At 42.7% G+C, this 17,749-nt stretch overlaps 1 protein-coding gene across 1 annotated transcript in view; it reads right to left on the bottom strand.

Annotated features, from left to right (window-relative positions):
• Positions 1-11,699: 11,699 nt before the first annotated feature.
• The window catches only part of CAB39L (calcium binding protein 39 like), a gene marked incomplete at both ends in the record, with an annotated part of 52,914 nt that continues 46,864 nt past the window's right edge, over positions 11,700-17,749 (bottom strand). The window contains one exon of the mRNA XM_084235144.1: positions 11,700-11,879. Within this exon, the coding sequence (XP_084091270.1) occupies positions 11,700-11,879 (180 nt within the window). The remainder of the gene's footprint in view (positions 11,880-17,749) is intronic.

Below are 17,749 nucleotides of genomic sequence, written 5' to 3' on the forward strand. Positions count from 1 at the left end.
AGAGCTTGCCTTGTTGGTCAGCTTCCTCAGGGGGCCCCACAGAGATGCTCCAAGACTGGGAGCAGAGGCTGTGAATCTGGGGTAATGGACTGACTCATCACGGCTGGTTTCTCCTGGTGGCCGGCAGCCCCCGGTGGAGGTGAGGAGGAAAGCAGGGCTCGATGGTGTTGCTCCTTCTGGTGGTTCCTTCAGGCTCACTGCACTTGCATGAACCCCACAGTCTGCATCGGGGTTGGGAGGAAGGTGGGGGACCCCAGGACGCTGCAGTTCCATGGTGAGTGGGCTTGCCTCCTGGGGCTGGGAGGGGCCACAGAGAAGAGCTCAGAGGACCAAGAGCATTAGACTCTGGGAGGAGCAGGGACTGCAAGTACCCCAGAAGGCTGTCTCCAGTGAGGTGGCCCACAAGCTCAGCACAGCTTTTCTGCAAGCGGTTCAGCCTAGAGCCTGGCTCCATGCCATTAGGCCAGGACTAGATTCAGAGTCTTTCCAAAAGGTGATGTGAGCGGCCCCTCATCCCCCTCGCCTGGAACCAGTTTCCTGGCTACTCAGGTATGTGCTCCGCCTGGATGCAGAAAGGCTCAGCAAACTGACCACCAACAAAAGTCACTCTCCTTGGAAACTGTCCTTGGTCAAGGTGAAGGGCGACTGGTGCTGCCAGACGCTGCCAGGCAGCTGCAGGCACGCCCTCTGCCTTCTTCCTCCCACACCCTGGGCAGCACAGAGTCTCATTCATGCAGACAGGCCGGCTCTTGGCCATGTGAATGGCATGCTCAGTGCCAGGAAAGCTGCAGGCTTCTTTCCCCACAGCAGGAGCACCAGTCTGCAGGTAGCGGCCTCTTTCCCCAGGTCCCGGGACTGTAGAATCATGGTCTGATTCTGAGGCCGGGGTCCTGATCAGGACCTCTCAAAGGCAGCATCTGGGGGAAACAATGAGGTCCTGGCCCAGAGGTCAACACCCTTTGTCCCTTTTAAAAAAGGCTGTGGCAGACTGATGTCAGAGTGTTATAGGACAGGGAGAGGGGCAGCCCAAACCCCGCAAACCTGCCTATTCTAAATGGGTTCTGCCATCCGCCGCATCAACACAAAACATAGGAGACTTTAATGAAAAGGAACTTTAATAAAACTAGGAAACAAGACAGGAAAGGCAAAGAGTCTAGTTTCTAAATGAAGCACCCAAAGTGACCCGTCCCCTCGTGGGTAAAAGTCCATCCATATGGGATCGGCCCAGAGCAAGGCCCCAAGGCCTGCCACAAGTCTAAAGCATCTTCCAGTGGGGACCCACAGAAAAGGGTCAGAAACAACCGGACAAGCCCGGAAGGAAAAGAGCAAAATCAACATCAAGATAAAAGCTGCCATGGTCACCTCCCCACGGGTCTCACCCACATCTGTGTCACCCAGTCCACGACCAAAAGACAAGCACAGTTTCTTCACGTGTCTCTAGGCTCCACGCGCCGAGGGGCAGCCCAAACCCCGCAAACCTGCCTATTCTAAATGGGTTCTGCCATCCGCCGCATCAACACAAAACATAGGAGACTTTAATGAAAAGGAACTTTAATAAAACTAGGAAACAAGACAGGAAAGGCAAAGAGTCTAGTTTCTAAATGAAGCACCCAAAGTGACCCGTCCCCTCGTGGGTAAAAGTCCATCCATATGGGATCGGCCCAGAGCAAGGCCCCAAGGCCTGCCACAAGTCTAAAGCATCTTCCAGTGGGGACCCACAGAAAAGGGTCAGAAACAACCGGACAAGCCCGGAAGGAAAAGAGCAAAATCAACATCAAGATAAAAGCTGCCATGGTCACCTCCCCACGGGTCTCACCCACATCTGTGTCACCCAGTCCACGACCAAAAGACAAGCACAGTTTCTTCACGTGTCTCTAGGCTCCACGCGCCTCCTCCAGGTCTCCTGGCTCCATCCTGCTTCCTTCCTCAGTCTCTTCTGCAGCTTCTCTTCTCCCTGCTCAGCTCCACCCTCCCTTGGGTGGGGCAGGGAACCTCCCCCTTTCCTGGGGACCACCCTGTTACAATCCCCCCTTTTAATTTTTATTCCACCATATCTATGGTGGCACAGATCTCAGGGTGTAGTCTTAGGAGACAGTCTTTTTTTAGGGTTACAATGTGTATAAGAGAAGCAACAATTTGCAGCATTGTCCATGAATGTCCAGTATGACAGTTTCATTACTTAAAAATAGTCCATTATCCAAGCCAAAAGAAAAAAAAAAATGGAGCATTGGCTAAAACAAGATAGCAAATATATCAAAATCACAGGGAAAGAATGTTAAAATGGTTTAACTTATGCAAAAACGAATTCTCTCAACCTTGATCCCAAACTTTAACAGCATAGCAAAAGTTTGCAAATTAAATCTACTTTTAAACCATTTTTCCTATTTTTGCATAAAATCACAGGGTAGAAATAACTAACAGCAATTTTTTTAGCTGGCTTTGTTGAAATATTCCATACAGGATCAGAGCGAACCAGTGGCATCCAGTCGATGTATGTTTCAGGTATAAAGTTGGTCTCATCAGACTCCACCTGGGCTTTCCTCTTCTCGAGGGTACCAGGGCATTTTTGTTGGCTGGGTTGTCCAGTCCTGCCAATGGAGGCAAGCTTCCTCACCTTCTTTGGAGGTCTCTGGAACCCTACAAACAAGGCAAACAGGTTCTCCTCTTCTTGGTTCAGCTCTTTTTCAACTTTTGGAAGAACTCCACACAAAGCCACACAATCAAACTCGCGTCCAATTTTTTTTTAAGCAGACAAAATCCCTATGGAAGTTATGCAAAAACAGACTCTGAAATAAGTAGCAAAAATTACTACCACTATTTGTATGCTGTGTTGGTATCAAGGGGAGAGAAAATGTGACAAGTTAGCTTTGCTGGAAAAAAAAAATTGCAACCTTTCTGCAGATCCTGGTTACTCAAAACAAAACAAAACAAAACAAAAACTTCGTGGATTCAGGACAGAATGCATAAAAAAATTTCCAGTATTATGTCAAAGAAACCTTAGTAAATGTCAGGTGTATTTCCAGGTCTATTCAGTCCTTTGTAGGGAAGTTTTTTACTCTCAACAGTTCCATCAATAGGAATCTGTTGAGACCTTTTCTCCCTATATTTCCGGAAACAATTTCTGTAGGTGTGAAACAATTGAATTATACAATATTACAAGGTGACAATCACCACTGACAATTTACATACATACCAGATACTACTGTTAACATCTTGTACATACCAAAGTTTTTACCATTTTCCCAAGTGACAATGCTTCCCTTTCAGTTTTACTTCATTAGGTAAAAGCCAAATAGAACAAATTCATGTAATGCCTTCCCAGGAGGAAAAGGAGAAACTTCGTGGAGTGTCTCAGGAGCTCTACTGAGGTTCCACAAAATTTCCTTGCATCAGTCAAATGACAGGCTACCAAATTTGTACTTGAATTTAGATTTCTGGGAAGCTTTGTCATAAATATCAGAAAATTAGCAGAAACCAATATTCAATCTCTATGAAGGCACCGGCTTAGTTCAGTAGCACAATGTTGACAATCAAACCATAACTTTTTGTTTTTCTCATAAGTGGAGACTCTTTTTTTTTTTTTTCAATGTCCGTGGGCACCATGTATACCAATTTGTCAATCACTGGAGGTCAAGACAGTTAGACACAAGGACATACAGACATACAACATATAGACAAAGACAGTTTTTTTTTTTTAGTTATGCCACGTAGAATATGTTATGTAACTGCAGTTTTACTCCATAGGCTCAGAAAAAAAAATGTCAAAGTCCAAAAAAAAATGTGGAGTGTTGCTGGCAGAAAAATTTCCAGTTGTCATCCTACAAACCTAAGACTTTGGAAATAGGAAGGAAAAGTTTTATTAATCACAAGGGTTACACGACCTTGTTTATCACCTTAGGGTTTTCAGTGTTGAAGACTTTTTATTAGAAGTCAATCCTGGGGTATTCTGTACAGCAACTGAAAGAATAAAAGTAACAGTTAACTTTTAAGCAAAAGGAGTCATCTCTTGTTAGCCACCAAGCAGGCATTCCTTGGGTTTCCTGGAATAGAACCTGAAAAAGCAAAATCAAAATATCAGTAATTAACTTTCAATTAAAAGGAGTCATCTCCTTACTTCTGTTAGCCACTCTGGGACAGAAGCTGAAAGAGCAGATTAAACATCTAAGCATAGATTACACCTCCCCCACACTAGGGAGGGACAACAACAACACAGGTATGAAAACCTGGTATAGTTACATGATGCACCCTAAAGAGTGCTTTCCATAACAGACCTTCCTCAGTAGGAAGCAGAAACTTAGAATCTTGTCTTACACCAGCAATTGAACAAATCCAGGATTCAAAATGGCAAACATGCCCAAAACAAATTGTGTAGACAAAATTCACAGCAGCAAATCCTTTCAGACTCAGACAAAATCTTGTTAATTTTTCTGATCCAGACTTTGCAAAAATTCAAGTTATCTCCAAGAATCCATCAAGGATACCAGCGATTACCAGTTACTGCTTAAGGCTACTCTTTCCTTAACACCCAGGCATACATTTGCTAATTTAAACACCACTGCTCCACAATTGGCTTGCAAAATCCATCAGGCAGAGAGCAGGAAGTAGCCAAAGACAAAGCAACATACCACTAAAGAACCATTATTGCCTTTAGAAATGCTAATGAGACAGCAGAGATTACAAAAAGAAAGAAAAAAAAAAAGTTCCAAAGTCCTAGCAACAAGAACCTCTGAATTTTACAAGAGCACGCCAAGTGGCCTCAGACGCCATCTTTGATCTGGCCACATGGTCCAACGTTTACTGCCTAATCTTTTGAGTAAAACTGGCACAGAACAATTTCCACAAAATCAAATGTCTTAGCAAGTCACTACAAACAAATTACATACAGACACACAGATCTTCACAAAGCCCAAGCCAGTTTTTCAACAGCAAATCGACATATGAAACAAACACACTGGAGAAACCAAAAATCACATTTGCGCTTATGGTAGCCAGTGCCATAGGGAAGCCCAATTTCCCCATGGGGCTGACTAACCACGGATGGCTCTGTCCTAAATCACGTGGTCGCCAAATCTGTTATAGGACAGGGAGAGGGGCAGCCCAAACCCCGCAAACCTGCCTATTCTAAATGGGTTCTGCCATCCGCCGCATCAACACAAAACATAGGAGACTTTAATGAAAAGGAACTTTAATAAAACTAGGAAACAAGACAGGAAAGGCAAAGAGTCTAGTTTCTAAATGAAGCACCCAAAGTGACCCGTCCCCTCGTGGGTAAAAGTCCATCCATATGGGATCGGCCCAGAGCAAGGCCCCAAGGCCTGCCACAAGTCTAAAGCATCTTCCAGTGGGGACCCACAGAAAAGGGTCAGAAACAACCGGACAAGCCCGGAAGGAAAAGAGCAAAATCAACATCAAGATAAAAGCTGCCATGGTCACCTCCCCACGGGTCTCACCCACATCTGTGTCACCCAGTCCACGACCAAAAGACAAGCACAGTTTCTTCACGTGTCTCTAGGCTCCACGCGCCTCCTCCAGGTCTCCTGGCTCCATCCTGCTTCCTTCCTCAGTCTCTTCTGCAGCTTCTCTTCTCCCTGCTCAGCTCCACCCTCCCTTGGGTGGGGCAGGGAACCTCCCCCTTTCCTGGGGACCACCCTGTTACAAGAGGTCATGAGGCCAGGCTGACGTCAGAGGTCATGGGGTGAGCAAACCTCTCTGTGACCAGCTGCAGCTGACACAGATACCTGGGTCAGAAGTCCTCTGGGGCGACCTTGCAGTCTCAGACTGGGGGAGATCCAGACAGAACCTGATGGCTGTCAGGGAGGTCGTGGGAGTGCCCAGAGGTACAGCACTCACCCCTAACTGAAAAAAGGAGTAGGTTGTGGGGGAGGGATACTGTGGTTTCCTCTTGAGCCTCCACTGGGAGGGGAGGAGAGTCTTCAAGTCGGAGGTTGCTACAGATACGGTTAAATACAAATGAAAACAGATGAGAGTGGGCGGTTTGCAGGCCTGTATCACAGCTCAGAATGGAGTGCTTCCCTCCCACATAGACTACAGTTGCTCCTAAATCTCAGGAACCATCAAATCAATGCCTTTTGATTTCAGACACATTTGTCCAGTTGCTGCCTGGACAACCTCATATGTCTGGACACAACTTGCTCAGAGCTGAACTCACTACTGGTCATGTGGCTCTGCCCTTCGTCCTTAGTCCTGTTGGGTACCCACTTGCTTGCCTTACCTGCTAGAACTGGTGCAGCCTACAGCCAGTCAAGATTTAGTCCAAAATCTCTCATGGGTTCTGCCTCTGGGCTCTGGGTTTGAATCCTGCTCTGCCATGTGCTCACGATACTGTCCTGGGCGAGGGACCCTCTTTGTGCCTCCATTTCCACACCTGCGCAGTCAGGATAATGACACACACCTTGTGGGGTGCTTCTAAGGATTGAGTTTGGTACTTTGGAAGCATCTAGAAGAAGACCTACCCAGATACTAATCAAGTAGCTGTTCTTGCTCAGCGTCCTCTGCTAGCTGCACTCCTCCAGAACTCCTTGCTCAGACATGTAGGTTTGCATGTCATTTTCTGTTTAAAAGCCAGCTGCCTTAATGACATCACGTCCTCAGGGAGGCATTCCACATGCCCCTCCATGTGTCCACACAGCATTCCCTTGGGCACATGGCTCATCATTCTCAGCCACCCATGCTTCATGCCCTGGGGGTCCTTTGGCCCAGAGTCCATTTTTCAGTAAAATCCCCTCTCCCGCTGGCAGAGAACCCTTCAGGGTTCTGAAGTAATTGACCTAGGAACACCTTCTGAGCCAGCGAGTCATTACTTTATGTAATTTCCACAACCTTCTGCGAGGCAGAACTTTTTGTTTCATTTCACAGGCAGAAAATCACTGAAGCTCAGTGGTTCTCAAGCTCACAGAGTGAGTGGTGGAGCTGGAATAAAGTCGAGGTGTGGCTGTCCCCAAAGTTGATGTGGTTCTACTGATGCCACACAAGACACTCAACTCATTTAAGAGGAAAATCAGAGATCTCTGGGAGAGGAAAGACATTAAAAGGACATGGAAACCATTCCCCTAGAACAGAATATAAGGTTGGGCTTGAAATGTGTCAATTTAGCTAAGCTTGAACGTGTTTCAGAATTTCCTCTCTGGAATGGTAGTGAATTAGAGTTGGCGTCAAGAGAAAGTTGTCAGAGTTGAAAGGGAAGGTAAGTGATAGCCACATTCATGCTAGGAAGGTCAGCTCGAAGGTTGTTGCAACATCTGCTAGGTCCCCTTGCTTTCGGGAGCCCCATGGCTTTGTTGTATCTCCTCCTTCAGCTTCTCTGAATCTGGGTTCAGCCCGGAGAGCTCTGTGTGAATTGTGCCGTTCTGAGTCAGCCACATTCTCCAAGGTGGAGGCTGGAAGGCAGAGGGCCTTGTGGGTCACCGATGATCTCCAGGCACCCAGCTCTTCCTCAAGAGGGACTTCAAGTCCCTCTTCCCTACTCTGCTGGCTCAGGCATGGTGCCAGATGCAAGGGATGGGTTAGAGAGGGCAGTTACCAGCTCCATGACCACAAAACCCCTAAGAGTACAACGCCATTTTCTGTTCCCTTGGTCAATCCCTAGTGAGCAGGTAGGATGAGTTCAGTGGCTGAAGTAAAATAACAAGCAGTTGAATAAGTAAATATTTTGGTTGCTTCAGCCTTTGACTCGCAGAAGAACCAAACCTAGGGGAACTCATCTTGTCCCTACCTTCCCCAAAGGATAAACGTGTATTATACTTTCTCCGAAATGGCCCCTAGGATCACAGTTTCCTGAAGCAACAGCCTAGTGAAGTGATTAAATACAATTGATGTTGAGTTGATGGTAAGGGGTTCTGGCTTTAGAAAGGAACCGGTAACTGCACACCTTCCTCCCTGGGAGTGCAATGAGGGACTAGGTGAGCCTGGGAGGACTCAGATCTGCATTGATCAGGAACCGCCTGATAGGGCCCTGCCACTGAGGAATGTGAAGTGCAGGAATGGCTGGCTGGGTAGCAAGCACTCCTATCAGGAAATCTGAGCTGATGTTACGTTCCACTGGAAAAATAAGCCAAGAAAACAAAAGCAGGTGCAGAATTGCAGTCTGAAATTAACACTTATGTAGAGTCAAGGGATTGCTTAAAATGCCAAAGAAATTTCAAGACCGAATTCCATACCCTACACATAGGTCTAATTTGATCTTCCAAGATCAGACCCGAGTGGCACAAAATTAGCCCCTGTAAATGAATCTTGTTTTTGAAATCTTTCCATTGAGTTATCCAGGGTTCCCTCTTTTCCTTGGGGACCATGATGAATGAAGTGTCTGGTCCCCTGGGTGGAGAGCTTGGTGGGAGGTGGCAGGATATGCAGCCTCACTCCCAGCGACAGGGAATTTGGGATCAGTTAGCTCTAAATTCCGGCTATGCTGCCTGCCAGCTGCTTGATCTGGAGCAAACCGTTCACACTCTTGTGTAACTCGGTGTCCTCCTTCACTGATGGCTGACACAATGAGCTGTGTGAAGCAGCTCAGTGTGGGCCAGGTTTTTTCCTTTTGTTTCATACTTTGCTTTATGGGAACTATGTTAACAGCACTTTCTGTATTTCAAAAGTAAAACCATGGTCTTGTTCATACTCATCTTCAATCACTTCAATCTTCTTTGAAAGACTAAGTCTAGTTTTTCAGTCTCTGTATATTTCAGACCTTTATTTGATTGTGGGACTTCACTGAAATATCCAGACCCTCCCTGAAAGAACACACTTGGAAGGATGGTGACTATTTGTGCCATACATACAATATTCTTTGGGATAAAACAGAAAAAGATAAAAATCTTAATTTCTTCTAATATAGACAAAAAAGATGTGTAAAGCAAAAGATTTCACATTCAAAGCAATTTTAGTGGTTTTTAAAATTTCATTCCCCTTCCCTTTATTACACTTCTGGGTCCTGGGTACCTTCCAGACTGCACCATGGCTGAGCGCAGTCACGTCTCGTACAGACAGCCCAGTGCAGTTAGTCACAGAGGCTTTGAAAAACTCACTTGCCCCTCCCCAGCATACATTGCTCCCTTGGGGCCTCTAAGGATGAGAACCCATGGAGGTTGGCAGTCAGCACAAGGGCCTTATGCCACTCAGTCTTTTCTCTGAGGGTAATCCTAATGTTTGGGCGGATGCCTGGCTTTAGCCAAGAGCCTTGTCCAAGAACATTATGATCTCAATCCCTGCTGGCTTCACGCTCGGACCTGAACGCCCTCAGGAGCCTCCCAGGCCACAGTGGGGGAGTGTACCTAGTACAGACATCCTCCTGAACTTTCCCAGTTCACAGCCTTGATGATGAAAGACGGAGAAAGAACAGAGTTTGGCTTCAGGCCATGGTGACTTGTATCCCAGGTCTTGCCCACATAGTCTGGGATAATCTGCTCAGAGACTCAGTTTCCTCAAGTATAAAATGGGACTGACTCTGGCAGTGGGGCGGCATCAGTTATGTGGCGTGAATATTTAGTCTGGCAAGCAGTGCATCATCAGCGGCAGCACCGCTTGGAGGATGGGGCAGCAACAGGTCCAGGAGTTAGCAGAGCACACGGGGACCTCCACTGAGAGGACCTTGGCCTCACCTGAGGCTTTCCTTTTGGTGTGGTGACAAGGATGAGACACAAGCTCAGGAATGAAACTGACTACGGAGTATGTGGCATCTTTTTATTTAGTCTTTATTTAAATGTGTGCTTGGGAAATAATTTATGAAATATGACCTTTTTAAAATTCAGTTCTCAATATTTGCATTGAATTTTGTGCAAACATATTTTGGCTGTGTCTTGCTCCCCCTTCCATGTTAATAATTTATAAATTTGTTTTCATTTATTGCCTCAGATTCAGTTTTCTGTTTGACAGTAAACTAGGCTAAGGGGTTGCTAGGAAAAAACTAACTCAAGTCCAGAGGAAATAAAATGTTTTATTTATCAAAAAAGAATTAAAACAAAGCCTTGCTTTCCAATTGAAAACATGTGTCCTATGACACTGTTGTGGAACAGTATTAAGCAACCAACTAAATGTCCAACAGTTACAGGCCTGTTGATTCTTTTTATCAAAGAAGCAAAACCAGAGAAGTTAAATTCTAAGGGATTCAGGACTGTCAGGGAATGTTATAAAAATGATCTGACTTCAGTGAGTAAAGAGTGAAGGCCATCATGGCCAGAGCTGTTACAAGGTCCACAGCTTTCACATCACTTGCCTCAGGATCCAAGCTGGGCAGGGAACAAGTGTCTATGCCCCAGCCAGGAAGGATGAAACCTTGCCAGGTAATCCTTCAGATGCAGTATCAACCGAGCGTACCGATGCTGGAGAAGGATTCCTGAAGGGAGCTTTCTCCCCCTCCAGGTGGAAAAACATCTGGTCGAAGAACACAGCACCCAATTTGTAAAAACCAAGAGTTCTTCTGAAAGGCAACAACTAATGATCTGGATATACAGACTTATGGAAGTACCTTGACTGTTTTGCAAATATATCTTTAAAATCCAATTTTATACACTTGGTGTCTGAAAACAAATCATGGCCTTTTGTTGTTGCTCCATGCCTTAATCATCCTAGTTTGCGAGAAATTTGGGACCAGTTTTATCAGGTTTTCTACCTTGTCACTAAAGGTTTTGATGAAAAAGTAGTGATAGAAAATAAACTGAAAAACAATTTGCAATTTGAGAATATTTTTATGCACGCCATCATTAGCCCTTCTAATGGGAATGTCTCCTTATACAAGTGGGCTAAAGACCAGTGCAACCTGTTTCCTTATAAAAGTGGGCTAAAGACCAGTGCTGGCCCCATGGTTTTATCCATGCTAGGCATCCCAGTGCAATGATTCCTACTCTAAAATACAACTTCACCACAAAACAAAAATTTCCCCCAAGATGACAATTGTGACTGAAATGTTCCAAACATTCACTAACCCTGCAGAAATTGGCATGAAACAGCAGTGACTAGAGGTGGAGCTGTGGTTCTTAACTGTCCAAGTCTGAAGTGAGCTGTCATACCCCAAAGGTCATCCTCTAGGTACTGTGACCCTTGTTTAGCCATCCTATTTTACTTAGTTTATTTTACTTGCATGCTAACCTGACTGCAGGAAGGAGCGGGGTATGTGTAGCATGAGTCAGGCGTGCTGAGGAGATCTGCAGGAATGGAATGTGGGGCAGAGAGCAGAAAGGAAGGCTGAGAAGGGAGGTTAGTTACAGTCAACAGATAGGGGCAGGGAACGGGTATATGACTGAAAACATGAGTGTTATTTTCAGCTCTTTCATTATGCTTTAAGAAATATATCCGTCAAGTGCAGATCGGCAGAGTCATTTTGTGCCTCTTGCCCCCGGGCCCATTTCTCTGATAACTTAATTTTCATTGAGGACTCAGGATGTTCACCACGTGGGCTTCTGCTTCGTGGCGCATGGTGACTAGGGGCTCAGGCCTGCAAGCCCCGGCCCTGATGCTTTTTGTCAAAAAAAGGGTTAAAATTGCTTTTATCAGTGTCTCATATAATGGCTCTGATTTCACATAAATAATCACAGACTTGATTAAAATGAATATATTGTTCTAGATTAATTTTTTTCATTCAAATATTTATATTCCATCTACCCTTCCCAAGAACGATTACTGTTTGAAATGACACTTTTGTACAAACACCAAAGGAGACAGTGAGTATGGCAGAAATCTGAGTGAGATCTTCAAGGGGCTGTTTTCTTCAAGTCTCGAATCTGTTTAATCAAGTAGTTCTTTTCATCAGTGAACTGCTCATCATCTGTCCTATCTTTTTGGAAGCTGCTCAGGAATTCAATGAGCTTGGGCTGATTTTTTAATAGAATCTCCACAATAGGCTGTGTTTTGTGAGGACTGGCGACAAACACCTGAAACATAAACAACAAAAACTTAGGACAAGAAATGCATAATAATGTACTTTGAATGTTTTGCAAATATACCTTTAAAATCCAATTTTATACACTTGGTGTCTGAAAACAAATCATGGCCTTTTGTTGTTGCTCCATGCCTTAACCATCCTAATTTTCGAGGATTTTTGCCAAGGACAAAATGGATTCGACATGTGTCTCTTGTATTTGTAAAATATACAGAGCCCTAGATAATTCCTTATTGAGGAAAATCAGTAATTCCCTATCCATATCCATTTTCTATATATAATACAGAAATATATTAAAAATAATGAATGTATTTAAAGTGCTATACCACACTTTAAATTACAACAAAATACAAAATTATATACACAACATAATGTTCCTTTAGCATAATAATATAGTCTTAAAATGTTTAATATTTTAATACATTGATCTAACGCAAAAGTCAAAAAGAAAAGGATAGGGCCTTCCCTGGTGGCGCAGTGGTTGAGCACTGGGCTGCGAAGCTGCCTGAAGCCTGTGCAGCGCCGGTTCGATCCCTGGCCGCCACTGAGGGTCCCACATGACACGCAGACCTCTCCTGCCACGCCTGCTGCTCCCCTCAGCAGTGTATTTCATCAGTCTGTCTGCTCTGCTCCCCGCTCTGGCTCTGGTGAATTCTCTCACACCACCAGCACCCGCCCCCCGCCCCCACGCTTCTGACTTTATCCAGTGCTTGTATAAATAAATAAATAAATAAATAAACAAACAAAGAAAGAAAGAAAGAAAGAAAGAAAGAAAAGGATAAAAAGTTCCCCTCTCACCTTTCCCCTGGAGGTCACCAAGGTTACCATTTTCTGTTATGTAATGTATGTAGAATCTATAAATTTACAATTGCCCATATCTCACCTCCCAGCAGATCTGGGGTAGAGGTCTGGCATTCTATCTTTTAATAAACTTCCACGTTTAATAATTGCACTCCTGGTTGAAATGAGGATCCTGGACTAACAATCAGGTATACATTTTTTTTTTTTAATAGAGGCATGTTTTATTTATTTATTTATTTGTTTGTTTGTTTGTTTTGTTTATACATGCACTGGGTACAGTCAGAAGCGCGGGAGGGTGAGAGAATTCACCAGAGCCAGAGCAGGGAGCAGAGCAGGCAGAAGGACCGAGGTACACTGCTGAGGGGAGCAGCGGGCAGCAGGAGAGGTCTGCGCGCCATGTGGGACCCTCCTCTGGTGGCTGGGGAGCAGCCGGGGATCGAACTGGCGCCGCAGAGGCCGCGGGCAGCTTCGCAACCCAGCGCTCAACTGCTGCGCCACCGGGGAGGCCCCCAATCAGGTATACATTTAAAGACAGCAATGACTATAATAATGGGACAATAATTCAAAACAGTAATACTGACTGGTATACTTTGCAATGGGCACACTTTATAGTTAAAGGCTACATACAGTACATCATGACTAGAATACAAATAAAAGTATCTGATGCCTATATAGCTTTATGGTTTCATTTTCTAGGCTCTTGACTCTCCTCCAAAGGGCTGAGTGCTTCACCACTAGCTCTGTTGCTCATCAAGGCCCCGTCCTGTCCCTCCAGCAGTGTACCTGCTGCTCTGAGCACACTGTGGGTAAGGATGGCTACAAGGCTGAGTCCCTCAAGGATCCCCCAGTCCAGCAAGAAGGGGGAAGGAAAAAACTATGTAAAGATATTAAGTTCCTATGAGAGGGGACTAAAAGGCTATGAAGATTCAGAGGAAGTGGTCATATCAGATTTCTGGGTTTGGAATGGGAAGGACTTATGGGGCAGGTGGCATGAGAACTATCCCATGAATGAATTTTCTATCTCTTCTTGAGTCATTTTGGTAGTGTGTGTCCCAGGAATTTGTACATTGCATCTAGGTTATCTCATTTGTTGATGCACAATTATTTGTAGTATTCTTTTAAAATCTTTTTACATTTTCTGTAAAGATACTGAATTGGTAATCAAAAACCTCCAACAAAGAAAAACCTGGGACCATATGACTTCACTGGTAAATTCTACAACTTTTAAAGAAGAATTAATGCCACTTGTTTTCAAATTCTTCCAAAAGGTAAGAGAGATGGGAACATTTCTTAACTCATCCTATGAAGCCAAGATTTCCCTGAAACCAAAGCCAGACCAAGATACCATAAAAAATTATCAGGCCAATATCGCTTTTATAAACAAAGATGTAAAATACACACACCAAAATATAAGCAAACCAACTTTTGCCTCATATTAAAAGGATTATATGCCAAAGACTATGTGGGGTCTATTTTAGAAATACAAGGTGCTTAAACATAATAAAATTAATCAATGTCATGTACTAGGTTGAACTTTGTACCTTCAAGTCCTAACCCTTGTACTTGCGAATATGACCTTATTTGGAAATAGGGGCTTTACAGATAAAATCAAGTTGAGGTGAGGTCATAGTAGATTAAGGTGTGTCCCAATGCAATGACTTAATGTCTTTATAGGAAGAGGGAAATTTGGACAGAAACACACAGATATACAGGAAAAAATTGCCATGTGAAGATGAAACAGATTGGGTTTGTACATCCAAGGAATGACAAGAATTGCTAACAACAACCAGAAGCTAGGAGAGAGGCATAGATCAGATTCTTACTGACAGTCTCCACAATCTCAGTCGAGTCTCCAGAACTGAGAGAAAATTTATTTTAAGCCATTCAACCTATGATAGTTTGCTTTGGCAGCTCCTGGAAACTACTATCCCACATTAATACATTGAGGAAAAACTATATAATCATTTCTATCGATGCTGAAGAAGTGTTTGACAACATATTTCATGATTAAAAAAAAATTTGACACATGACAACAGGATATCTACATGGAAAAGAGGAAAATGAGGCTCTTACCTCACACCATAAACAGAAATTAACTAAAAATATAGAAGCACATGAAAAATGCTTGGCATCATTAGTCATTAAGAAATACAAATTAAAACCACAATATCACTCCACACCTACTAGGATAACTGCAGTAACAAACTGAAAATAGTAAGTGTTGGTGAGCAAGGGAAGAAATTGGAATCTTGTACACTGTCAGTGGGAATGCAAAATAGTATAACCTCTATGGAAAATAGGTTGGTAGTACCTCAGATAGCTTTACATCAAATTACCATAAAACTGAGCATCGCATTTCTGGGTATATACCCAAAGAATGGAAATATTTATTTAAAAAAAAAAAAACCTTGTAAATGAATGTTTACAGCAGCACTACTGTAATAGCCAGAAGTACATCAACCCATGAATGGATAAACATAATGTCAGACACACATACACACAGGAATATTATTCAGCCATAAAAAGGGATGAAGTATTGATCATGCTAGCTTATGGATGAGTCCTGAAAATATTATGCCATGAAAGAAATCAGACACAAAAGGCCACATGTATAATTCTATTTCTATTAAAAACCCAGAATAGGCAAATTCATAGAGACAGAAAGCAGATTAGTGGTTGTCAGGGGTGGATACTTAATTGCTTAATGGGTACAGGGTTTCCTCTTGGGGTGATAAAAATGTTCTGGACTCAATAGTGGTTGATTGCTGCATAACTGTAAATATACTAAATGCCACTGACTTGTATACTTGAAAATGGTTAAAGTGGTGAATTTTATGTTATGTGATTTAACTACAATAAACTAATATTTTACCTATTTTAAAAAAAGTACTCCAGTCCTATTTACATTTTTACAAAATTTCTGATGTTTAATGCCTATTAGTATGTTAGGAAATCACATCCTAGAGCCAAATGTGTGGCTCTTCTTGTTAACATTTGTTTATAAGGGAGTGCTATGCAGTTTAGTTAGAAATTGTATAGCATTTTATGGTGACCATATATAATTCATTAACAGCTTTTCTTTCTTAAAAAAAAAAAAAGGTTAAATATATTGAACAAACTAAGCTTCTGTTTCCATCCAAAATAAATGTAAAATACAGTGGAATTTGTAGGTAGTTATCACTGATCAAGTCACTGAATCCAGAATCCATGCACTGTGTGACAGACTTAAACAACTGAAACTACCTGCAACTTCTTTTTAGAATGTAGTCTTAGGGCTGTACCTGTTCATTTACACAACATGTCTCAAACAGATATAGAGTTCTTGCTAGGCTGGAGAAAGGCAGCATTACAACCACAATTCAACTGTTTTAGTTCAGAAAACTAAGAACATCGTGCTCTCTATTTTAAATCCGAAAGCTTTTTATCAGGTAAAAAATTGCATGATCTTACACATATTCATTCATTTCATTCAAATTCTATTTTTTCCAAGAGGGATTTATGCTAACTTAGATAGTAGAAGGCTAGGCTCTGATTTGCTAAACTGATTGATGGCGGCTTGTTCTAGGTCTGGAATGCCTTGTCAGTGAATTTGAAATTGGGGTTCACGTTACAGTTAAATGGAATTACTCATAGTAAAATACCATTCTATGAAAGTGTAAAATAAGACCTTTTTTATTCCACAGGTTCACCATCCCAAATGAACACAAATCTAAGCAATACAATTATTTAGAATATTTTGACACATATTTATTAGTACTGATAAGAAACAGGCAATGTTTTCCCGTTTAAGAAAGAAGGACACAATCTCTGCCTCTGCCAGTTGGCTGCTATCTAGAGCACTCAGGAACCCGCAGCAGATCGGGCTGTGCTGCACATCAAGGGAGGAATGAAAGCCCCGGGAGAGCTATGAATAAAGAAGGAAAACAGGCCAGAAAGTACAGGATGCTTTCAACATCTCTAGAATCTCATCAACTTCTCCTCATCACTGCCCCCAGGCTTCTCGTCACTGAGTGTAACAGCGATGCCTGTGGAAAACTAGGGAAACAGAGAAGTGGACAAGCCACAAAGAAGAAAAAATACATCACTCAATTCCTCCACTCAGAGATAACCACTGAGAGTACTTGGTGTAAACCCTTCCAGTAATTTTTTTTTTCTGTACGAGTAGTCATATATAAATAATATTAGACAAAAGTGGGCTTGTATTCTGTATACAATGGTTTATAACCTACTATTCCACTTATTATGTTTACTTACAGCTTTTTCTTACTTGCAGCTGATTACCATTTAAGATATAGTCAGGACTACAAATTGATATTGTTATTATAATTGCTTTAATATTTTGGAATGCAAGTCTTTGGGATCTACAAATTATACACCATTATGGAAATTATATATGAAACTATGTATTTTTCCAAAATCACAAGGAAAAGCAACTTAAAAATTTTTCTTATTCTAATAATATTCAAATATAAAATAAAGCCTTCCTTTTCCTTATATACTACTAAAAATATTTTTACACCAAAATCTTTACTTATTTTTTTATTACACTTTTTAATTTTCCTACGCCATTGTTCATTTTTATACATTGTTTGATTTCTCCCCTGTGGTGCAGTCCCTGTAAATCTCCCACCACATCACCTGTGAACTATCACCATAGTCCCTTGTGCTCTTCGCTTCCCTATTTTGACCCCTCTCCCTCTCTCCTCTCCCTTGCTGTATGCCTCAGATCTATAGCTTGCCTGCAAGTCTTGTCTTTTTTTTTTGACACTTTGCTCAACTTCCCTATATTCCTACTACACACTGTACCATCCAATATTTTTCTCCCTTCTGACTTATTTCACTGTGCATAATCCTTTCCACCTCCATCCATGTTGTTGTGAAAGGCATGAGTTTATCTTTTTTGATTGCTGAGTAGTATTCCATTGGGGTGTGTGTGTGTGTGTGTGTGTGTGTGTGTGTGTGTGTGTGCCACATCTTCTCAATCTGTTCATCTGTTTTGGGGCATTTAGGTTGTTCCATATCTTTTTTTTCAAAGATTTATTTATTTATACAAGAACTGGG

The sequence above is a fragment of the Talpa europaea genome (assembly GCF_964194135.1).
Source record: "Talpa europaea genome assembly, chromosome: 6".
NCBI lineage: Eukaryota > Metazoa > Chordata > Mammalia > Eulipotyphla > Talpidae > Talpa > Talpa europaea.